General features: G+C 35.1%; 1 protein-coding gene across 1 annotated transcript in view; it reads right to left on the bottom strand.

Annotated features, from left to right (window-relative positions):
• Window positions 1-4857: 4857 nt before the first annotated feature.
• prmt3 (protein arginine methyltransferase 3) overlaps window positions 4858-11267 on the bottom strand; it is a 41185-nt gene continuing 34775 nt past the window's right edge. The window contains exons 14-16 of the mRNA XM_066700530.1: window positions 10472-10522; window positions 10185-10272; window positions 4858-5015 (exon numbers count right to left, since the gene is read on the bottom strand). Coding sequence (XP_066556627.1) covers window positions 4906-5015; window positions 10185-10272; window positions 10472-10522 — 249 coding nt within the window. The 3' untranslated portion in view covers window positions 4858-4905. The remainder of the gene's footprint in view (window positions 5016-10184; window positions 10273-10471; window positions 10523-11267) is intronic.

Below are 11267 nucleotides of genomic sequence, written 5' to 3'. Positions count from 1 at the left end.
CGCCGGCATGGTGTCACTCATGCTGCTTGAGCTGCGTGTTTGGAGACTCATTAATAAACTAGTCTCCAGGGACTGGATGGAGCACTGTGTAGTATGTAGGTGTTCACCATTCGTTAGGGATAATTTGCAAGTACTACTATATCTGACTGCAGCATTTTGAAATCACACAGAACATGCAGGCTCATCGTGTAATTCTTGCAGTTCTGTACAAGAGAAAATGCGCATTTGATTGCAAAACGACTATGGATAATCTAACTTGATGGACATGTTCATATGCACATTTCTTCAAAGTGTGTGTATATTAAATCATTGCAAATAATGTTATTTTTTGTTATATTCGACTAAACTGATCAAACTTTTTGAAATAAACATTTGACAAGTGTTATTTAAAAATAAAGTGTGTATTACTTATATGCTCATATACTGTGTAAAACTACAAATGCCATAATCCCTGACATCACTGACACACAGAGATACTGTAAATTATGTTACTAATTATATTGTACTGTTTTAATTGTTTAGAAGATTTTAAACATTCAGTTTTTCACGTTGTTGATTAAATTAGGATACAACGTCTGTAAGGGGCTTTACTTGACTGAAGTATATACACACACATTATATATATATATACATATATATACATATACAAATATATACATACATATATATATATATATATATATATATATATATATATATATATATATATATATATATATATATATAGACAGGATGGTTAGTGATGGCTACTAATACGTAGCAAGTACGTATTTAAGTAAGCATTTACAAAAATATAAAACAGAATATGTCTTAGAGAATGCAGCATGCAAACTGCATGTATAAAGCTAATGGAAAATATTTAAATAATTATATACCTACAATACATAAATACATACATACATACATACATATGTAGTATGTATTGCATTGATAACCTATACATATATATGCGTTAACCTTAAATGTTGGGTCCTTGAGTACACTTGAAGAAGAAACTCCAGCCCAACTTGGATGTTTTAAATGAAACACTGCTCACAGCTACAGGACAGCGGTGTTCATAGCGGGGTTATCACTGTGCACTGCAGCTGCTGATCACGTCCGATAATCACTACTGGCCATAAATCTGCAGACGCGCGGATCGCCTTTCCGCAGTCAATTAACTGGCCACTCCAGTCTTAATTACTTTGTCAAGCAAGAATAATAGTAATTGATTTTTGTTCCTCTTCTCATGGACCTGTTTACGCCATTATGTCACTAACACATAGCAATTGATGGTGCTTAACATATATGCCCTTAGTTGCTTACTATTTTCAATGTATTGTTATGGAGCCCCCCCCCACTGTAAATATATGAATAATTAGCACATTCATTTATAATTAAAGGTAATGTTGAAATGACGTTGGGGAGAAAATATGAATGTATTTTAGGCACAGTTTGGCACTACACTAGTCCCAACGGGGAAATGCATATGAAGTTGGTCACGATGGACCGGTTCCCGAAATATCAATTATATATATTAAAATACAATTTTTAAAACTATTATTCTGTAAATAATATTAATGTTCAAAATAAATGTACATGTCAGACGCTGTTCAATTGTCTACATTGCCATCAAATTACAATTGAATACTACTTTAAATAATATTGCTTTATTATGAAAAGAACTGTAATCTAGATATAATTTTCAAGGTATAGCTAAAGTGAATATAATGTTGATAGTCTTTTGTTTCAAAACCATAAAGGCAATATTTAAGTACTGCAGTAGTATCTTGCCTGCAGCAGTTACAGCATATACACTGAACGCATCATCTAGGTGTCAGGATTGCTTCCTTCGTTTACTTTGGAGTTCTAGGTTATTTGTGTTTTTTATTTTAAGCACCATCCTACCTTCTATGGCATTTGTTTAAGTGATTATCTACCTATAATTATTTGGTCAAATTGCTATGTTGTTGAAGCTGCAAGTCTACCGACTGCATAAAGCTGTTTTCACAACCCATCTTGACCCGAGATAATAGTTCCAGTGATCAGATAACAATTAATTACACAACCGCCCTTAATTAATGCATCACTTTCCTGCTTTACTGACAGAGGCGATAAGAGGGATATTTCAGCTCAAGAGGTCCGTCTGAATTTACACACAATGAATAAAATCTCTCTGAAGGTCAAACTCTTAATAGACCCAAGGAAATACAAATATATGTATAAATGGCATGTATAAAAATGTCCTTTAAATTGGATTAAGGGGAACAAATAATCTTACAACCTAAATGTGTTATGTGTAGAAGATGGGACATAATTAAAGGAATATCATATTTCCTCAAATATTGGTAACTAACTAATTTGCAATCATGAAATCAAAGCTCATTATAAAACCCTCTTAAATATAATTCAACAGCAGTATCAGTCTTGTTTTCACTTTGCTCTGGGTCCCCTACAGATGCACTTAATGCACTTGATGATTAATGCACTTCATTAATCATCTCCAGTGACTGGGCTAACAATACAATACGCACTGAGCTAAGTTTAAACTGGGCTTCTGGATGTATATATAAAGACACATACACTATACCTGGATATGCATATGCACATTGTGAAAAAAACATGGGACTGCTTGGTAAATTGACACGAAGAGCAGATTCCCAGTGATGCATGTACAAGAACGCCCTTTCTCTGTTTCATCATTGTAGGGATTTCTTGCTGCACTGCTGGTGTGATGATTGTAACATTGTTAAGAGTTTTATTCCAGACCTAGTGAGTGGGGGGGGGGGTGTTAAAGTTGTTAAAAGGGTGTTATTACAATAATTAACACACCAAATGTACTTGTAACACATGTAATACAAAAGCATAATATTTAAACACTGGATATCAGAACACTGTGACAATGGTGTCAAATTGTGCAATACCCAGGTCACTTTACCCTGCTGTCAGATCAGAGTGAAAACAGACATACAAATAATGTGGAAGAGGACCATTGCATGTCATTGGACCATAAAGGTCTCCTGAACAAAAGACATGATTGGCAAACAGTTTATACTGCAGAAAAAGCGGAAACCACAAGGATTTCAAATGGTATCAATTGTTAACTTTGTAAAATTATGTAATTAAGTACGAACCTGATGTTTCCAGATACCAGGAGAAACTGATGCTTCTTTAATAGATTATGAAATTATAATTATACATATAGGTGCTAATACGACTAAAAAAACTTAATTTCTTTCATCCTTACTTTTCATTCTGTACCTTTTCTATCAGTTTCTAGAGACTGCTGACTGCATACAGAACGTCAGTCACTAAGCTGTTGGAAGAAATACAATTAAACACCTAACAAATGATATGTATCAATGGGGATGGAGAAGAAACTAATATACAGGAAAACTGTTCCCAGAAGCCACTAGATTGAACAGATGTCAAAACAGTTTGCCGGAGAAATGCTTGGGGACAGGCTGTGTAGATATTAAACAAACTTACTGACTGAACCTGCATGTGAGGCAGCGTAGACGACTTTTGCAAACATATCAACATTTTCAGTCTGATGCAAATTCATACTGGAAAAAGTCATTTGCAACGGTCACGAGTAATGCACCAAAATGTGTCTCAAGGTCTGGATGAGATTAATACTTTTCTATTGATGGATGAAGACATGACATGTTGAAAGACTAATCTTAATATAAGTATACTGAGGTATTGATGCATTTTTATCTCTATCTATCCATGTATCATTTGATTTAATTATTTTTGTTAGCTGCCAGGTCTAATTCTCCTGCCCTCTTTACCTGAATCCATTCCTGATCATTTAACAAACTGCCTGCTATATGTCTTTGGCACATATATATATTCAAACAGCATTATGATTTTTCCTTTTCTCTAAATATTGAAGAAAACTATTTTTTATGTCAGCAGGCTGTTCAGTGATGTGTATATTTTTGTCAGCATTTTAAGTTTAAAGCTCATTGTCTGCAATTCCTGAAGAAACAGATGGGCCCACAGCAGCATTCACTCTTTCACTGAAACACAGAATGCAGTGCTATGAAAAGATTTAGACTACATGCACTGTAGGGAAAACAGTGTGCACTGCAGTAGTGGTTGTGCCTCTGGACTCCTGAGCGGAGGGTCGTGGGTTCAGTCCCAGGTGGGGGACGCTGCTGTGGTACCCTTGAGCAAGGTACTTTACCTGGATTGCTGCAGTAAAAACCCAGCTCTATAAATGGTTATTTGTATGTGATATATTGTAACAACTGTAAGTTGCCCTGAATAAGGGATACCTATAATAATAATGTAAGCATCTCTTGAACAATTTAGAGGCCCAAGTTTTGTACACCTCATACAAGAATAAAATAAACATTACATTTCAAGGTTGTAAAGTGCAAAATTATGTAATAATTTTCAAACTATTAAACATAACTGCTAAAACATTAAGTCCAATACATGGATTACTTAAAAAAGTGGATTACAGCTAATGGACTATGGGTGGATTGACACGTGGATTTCAAAATCCTGCAATAAAAAGGTTAGAAAACAAGACAAAGTCAAAGACTGAGGTGAGTCTTCAGTAAAATCCAATTTCACAATTTGGGTCGAGATCAAGAACCTGCATTGTTTGGTTTGCAACTCATTTGACTTGTCAAAACGGTTACTTTTACTCATACTTTTTTCATAACTAGAGAGAAACCACATCTGCTAGGATCATCAGCACTACCTGACAACGACAAATAAACATTTAAACAACACATTTTCTCAATACTTTAAACTGTTTTGTTGTAACCACAAATGACCAATAAGCATCTCTGTGCCAGTTATTACTAGTACATGAGTATCACGTTAGTTATAATAGTTAAAGACAACAATATAAAGAAAAAGTATAGTTCAAAGTGTTTAATTCCAATCATATTTTACAGAGGAATGACTCTACTGAAGGCTGTAAGTCTGCTTCATGTCGTTCAAACAGAGGGTGATGATCAGAGATCTGGGGTCTTTCTTGTTCTTGCGGACAGTTATTTTCCCTTGCAAGGTGTTACCTGGAAAACAAAACAAAACAAAAAACGGAGACACACACAATGAACATAAACTGTCAGAGCTTTTGTTCCAAGACTGTCAGTGTGCTTTGTGTGCGGAAACCAAATACCATGCTAAAGCTTTCAAAGGGTTTAATACTCCACTGGTAATAAAGAAAAATAAAGTTTTCCAATTAAATGTTATAACGTTTCACACATTAAAAAAAAATATATACAAACAAAAGTAATTATAGTAGAATACAGCCAACAAAGACAGACCGAAGGAACTCTCAATAGAATATTTGAGATATCCCACAGAAAGCACACGAAACGGCAATAGAACTAGATTGAACTGCTTTTTTTTTTTATTAGACATACCCACATACCAGAACAGCACAGTTATGTTCTTCCACATTTTCTTATCCAGAAATACTTACTGTAAATATCCAAATCTTGTTATTATCGATGTGGGGAAATGAGATGCACTTTTACAGATTATATCCAGATGGCAATCAAAACTCATATGATTACTGTAAAGACGACACACATTGGCAAGAAGATTATTTCGCAGATAATTAGTTTGATTTACTGCACATTCCACTGGCATAATAAATTACTGTTTACTCATTGAGCAACAAGCTTTTTTTCATGCCTTTAATGTCAGTTGCTTTAGGTTGCGAAAACGCAAAAGGAATTTGAATCTGCTTGATGTTTTAATGAATTACAAATCGGTTTTCTTTTTAAAGATTTAACAATATGTGCTGTGTTATTTGTGTGTGAGAGAAGGTAACAGTGATATTATTCTTCTAGATAACCAAATCTCACAGCACTCAATTAGATGAAAGTCATTACAAGAGTAAACCAGATTAAGAAGTAATTCATCAAGACCACTAGACCCCAAAGAAAGACTGCTGAAACCAGAAAAGGAATAGAGATGACTATTCTATATCCCTCCTATAATGAGAAAAAAATCAGATGCTGTGTTTATAGATATGCTGATTTCACAGCAAGCAAACGTTATACCCCTGAATAGAGAGTAATCAGATTAAATCAACACTATTTGAAGCCACAAAAAATAAATGAAGCTGAAACTCTATGGTTAGAACTTTACTCTTAGTTCAGTCAAAATAACATATGATTTCAACATAAATGAATAAAATATTGTAACGATGCTTCACAAAACCGGCTCATTCCAAATTGACCATTTTCCAAACATTTATTTCTTGCCAAATGTGCAAGAAAGTTCAAAAAAGAGCAACACCTATATCACAATTCACTGTTGGCTCCTAAACAGCACTGCCTCAGGTGTATCTAAATGGATTTCAGGAGCTTTAGAAACAGCCATCCAACTGAAGACATTAAGCAGAGAAAGGTGGTGATCCTTTAAAGGCTTGAGAAATGACCTATACACACTTTAAACTTGCTATAAGAGTAAAACACTTTTTTATTATTTACTGATTTGTTTATTTTAAGAGAAGGAGTAATGCAAATATCTTGTTAAATGCAAGACTGGTTGATTTTATGTTCTCCTAGATCAGGCCTAGATCCTGTCTTTTGCCTTGGACTGCCGTCTTCATCAGAAATTAAGCTCAATACACCCCAGGTTTTCCTCGTGATTTGGGGTTCTTCTGAACTGAAGGCAGTGGAGGCTGAAGGGTGGAAAACTTAGTAAACTAAACTACACCCTCTAAAATATGGCGTCACATCTGATAGTAAAGCCCTTCAAAGTGAAGTAATCAATTTGGTGACTTTAGCAGGTAAAAAACCCAATTAATTTAATTTAAAACACATCACACGGGCATAACCATGTTGGCAAAAAGCAGAAAAAGCTCTGTGGAAATGGTTTCTGTTTCTCTCTCAGACGAATGCTACCTGACCTAGCACGGCAATCATTACATAATTAGCAGGCTACAAAATTAACCGCTGTCCTGGTAATCTACTTTATATTATAACTGCATCCTGCTTGCCAGACTGAACAAAGGACCATATAGCACAAAGGCTGATCGGGACCATTCATCACTGTCAGTAGGGGGGGAATGAATGATGTTTTAAAGGCTCCGGTGCCCTGAAAAGACCGAGAAACCTCTCTCTAGAGCCAGGCTACTTTACCGTGTCGTTATCACACCCTTCAACTGTAAATGCACTGTATTGTGGTTCTCCCCTCTTAGCACAGCCGAGATTGGACTCATTCAAATATATTATTATTATTATTATTATTATTAATACTAATAATAATAATACATTTTCATTCATTAGAATTCACAGGGAGAAAGCAGCTCAACTTCTGACGTGAGGAGCACAAGACCTCTGACGCACAGCTAGCTCTCACTGCAGTGTTGTAAAGCTCAGCATTTTAATACAACGCTTCACTTCCAGGCCTCACCGCTTACGGAAGAATTTGCGTAGTCAGTGCCCCTCTCTTACAATTAAATAACCCTGTCTTACTGTTCTCTATTCATATCCTATTACTCCATCTCTATAAAAAGAAAAATTGGATGTTAAAATCAGGTCTTTCATTATACACTCTCCACAATGCATGCAAATGAAGCAATTGAAGGTAAAAACGACACCTCTGTGATTTACAGACTGTCAGACGTGTCCATGCGGTCGAAGTAATAAAATCTAAGTTGAGCTCCACAACTTTCTTGTCGAATTTGCTTTCAGAAGGTAAGCGGTGATTTCAGTCCATTCATTGCATCCAGCAGTGTTTTTACAATACATCCACACATCAATAATAACTCTCAGAAAACAGAGGGAGTTGTGTAAATGGCAACTTGACAACTGCTTATTATTTATTTCTAGTTAATAATCCTGAAAAAGCATTACATGCACTTATTGCTTTTTATTTAACATTTATTTAATGCAAATACATTATTTAATTACATTATTGTATTACATTTAATTTTTAATAAAACACAAAAATACTGCACTGAAACCAAGACAGAGAATTTAAACGTTGTGTCAATGGTTAAATTCAAGATTTTTCTTAAATCATAAAAGCATGGCCTTCTTTAAAAAAAAAAACAACAACTGTTAAATGTGCTCATTTGATGTTTTGCACACATTGTCCCTAATGTAGAGTAATATATACTGCCCAGAGTTGTTTAATGTTAGGTAATTTACCTAATTAACCAGATTATTTTAAATTACCCTTCTACAAAAATAGGAAAAAGTGCTTTAAAGTTAAACATCCTTCAGAAGGAGGAAACATTTTCTCGACTACAAATGTGTTTTAATGATTAACTCTCTAATTTGTAAAATGTCCAAAACGTCTTACTCTAACATTAGAAGGCACACAAGGACTATAGATGTATACTAGTACAACACCACTTGAAAAAAGACAGCAAGGCAGCGAGTCAACGATGGGTGTAAAATCTTAATTTCATTTTAACGTCCCCAGAGAGAGCACCGGATCAGAGCCGTGTTTCAGAGGAGAAAATTAACTGATTATATGCAATAATCACTTCTGCTGCTCTTCACTGCTTGGCATGCAGGCAGTCACCTCTACCTTAACAGCAACTTCAGAGATAAGCCGCACAACAGGACAATATCGCGTTTGTGTTGATTTTCTCCATTTTTGCATTCTCTTAAGATCTGGCGATAAAAGCGGCTTGTCTGCTCACTATCGCAACACATTTAGCCTTGAAGACATGCAAATAGCTCTCTGCAATGCATAAATGCAGCATAAATGTGTAAGGTGTCCACCCACCTCAACTGAAAACAAATGGTCCTAGTTGACCAATGAAAACCACTTAATTGGAGATGACTGGGGAAACTGAAATTAATCAAAGGCACAGTATACCTGATCCATTAAAAATCTGGTATTCATTTAAGCTAAACAATTAAGAAGTATTTTAATTTCAGGAATCACAATTTGCTAAGCACTGAGAAATATGAGGCCTACATTCAATAAATGGTTTAAGAAGTGTCTTGTAAATGAGCTCAAGGTTGTCACCATTTTCAATCCTCGTTTTAGTAAAATGCATCATCATATAATCACTACATTTTGCAGATGTTACAGTTTTTCGGTCTTTCTTTTAACAGAAGGAGCCGCTTTAAAATCGAGTGCAAGTTCAGCACTTTTGAAAAATGACATCAAGACAGTTCCACTTTTCTATGTTCCCCAGGCACTGTATTCTATTACACTGTTTGGTACCTAATCTAGTAAAGTCTGCCATATGAATAACATCGACTGCGTCAGTTCATTCCCTCTCAATACAAAAATCTCTGTAATCACCCAGGTAATAAACATCAATAATGCGGGATCTGCGATAGTGTATGGCGACAGATGTGGTATGAGCAAGAAAACACAAAGCACAACTTCAAATCTAAACCTAGCTGCTTCGATACCAACCATGTAGACATCAGAAGAAACATAGGAAACCTCAACCCCAGTTTTATCCTTACAAGACTGGATTTTCTAAGCATATGGTCTGGCTGTTCCGATGAAAAGAAACAAACTTCATCACCAGATGCTGGCTGGCTTACGGTACTTTTAAGCATTTAAAACGACTTGTCAGGAGAAAAGAAGAAAGAAAAAAAAGATAATGAGAACTTGTCTGTAATAGAACCTTAATGACTAAATCGTAACAATACAAATCACTGCAGGATACATTTCAGCTTCCTTCGATTTCAGGGAAACTAAAAATATAAACATGACCGGATGTGTATTATAGAAACTAAAAAAAACAACATTAATCAGTTATGTTTTTAAATAACTGTCACCAACTATGTAACAAAAACTAAACAAAACTCAGAAACAATCAATACTCCACAAAAGGGGACGGCCCTTTTATAATCACTATCTTTCAAACTGTGAAATATCACCTTCACTGGTCAATAGATACACTGGTGTGCCAAAAACAAGGTGTACATTATTGATGGGATTTTAGATTTCACTATGATAAAGTGAAAAGTATTCTTAATGGGGAAGTTGTATAGGAACACTCAAAAATAGTAAATAAGTATTCTGAAACATTTCCTGTCTGTTTCACCATTTATCTATCTAATTTATATATTTTTTATATTCCAAAATATGGAGAATATATTAAAATGAGTAACTAATAATATGTCTATCCTGTCATTGAGTCTTGAGGCGAAATATAACAATCCTAACCTGATGTCTTGGAACTGGGAAATAATTATCGGTCAGCAATATCATAAAGATCTCCACTTCCAATTGCTTATACACACCTGACTGGACTGCAATGGGTTTTTCCAGTAAAAACACGGTCTGCTTCCAGTGAGTCTTTGGACTTTGGGGACCTGTAGAGAACATGACCTGAAATGGAAATGCAAAAAAAACATTTGTTAAATACGACTTCTCATTGAATACTGCAGTTCCTGTAATAAAATGTGAAAATGCTCTTTATCAGCACCAGGTGACAAGTATGCAAATTTCCATACAATGCCTTTAGGGCCAAAAGCAGTAAACAGCAGAATGTAATTGACTCGCTATTAAATAACATGTAACCACTTACCTTGCTGGCGCAGTTCTTGTCAAAGAATATATTAAAGTATCCGACAATAGCCTAGAATGGAATAAGGGATAACTTTAATAAATACAGCAGATTTTAATCAGTATGTTACCTGTCCCATTTTAAGACCAAACAACAGCTTCAACACCAAAATGTCAAGCTAGGCCAAAACAAATCCACACACAGTTCAGTTAAATCAGTAGAAAATCAACCCCAATTTTAACTAATGTTTTCCATACCGAAATGTAACCTTAATTCAAAATGTAACACTAATGGAAAACTGTGCTGTCTAAACAACCTGAATGTAACCGTTAGACCATCCCAACTTTGATCTGTATCCATCATTTAAAGTTATCACTGCATTTTTCATTATGATTAAAAAAATATATGCAGCATCTACAGAATATTTTCAGATGTTGTATTATAAACTGTCGTAGGAGACGGTTTGTATTCAGGGTTGAGTGACATAAGATCTGCTCTTACTAATGCACTTTTGTCTTATTGAAGGAAACAACTAAGTAATGTGACTATGTGTCATTTTACTGTAAAACCTATTGTGATTGGCAAAATAAGAAAATAATGTCAGTGCCTTGTATCACAATGACAAGCACAATTTCTACTGAAACAGCAAAACTCCCACTTGGTGAAAAAGATAACTGAATGACATCAGCAGATCAGTAGTAGTTTACTGGCTACCTCAACCTTGTGTAACACAAAGGCAAAGGTAAATGTAGTTCATTAAACCTGGTTCAATCTCTGGCAAGATGCCTCTTTGGCATATATTTAGCTCTTGGCTCTA

Source organism: Amia ocellicauda, chromosome 4 (genome assembly GCF_036373705.1).
Source record: "Amia ocellicauda isolate fAmiCal2 chromosome 4, fAmiCal2.hap1, whole genome shotgun sequence".
NCBI classification, from domain to species: Eukaryota; Metazoa; Chordata; class Actinopteri; order Amiiformes; family Amiidae; genus Amia; species Amia ocellicauda.
This window is presented reverse-complemented; position numbering and strand designations above follow the sequence as displayed.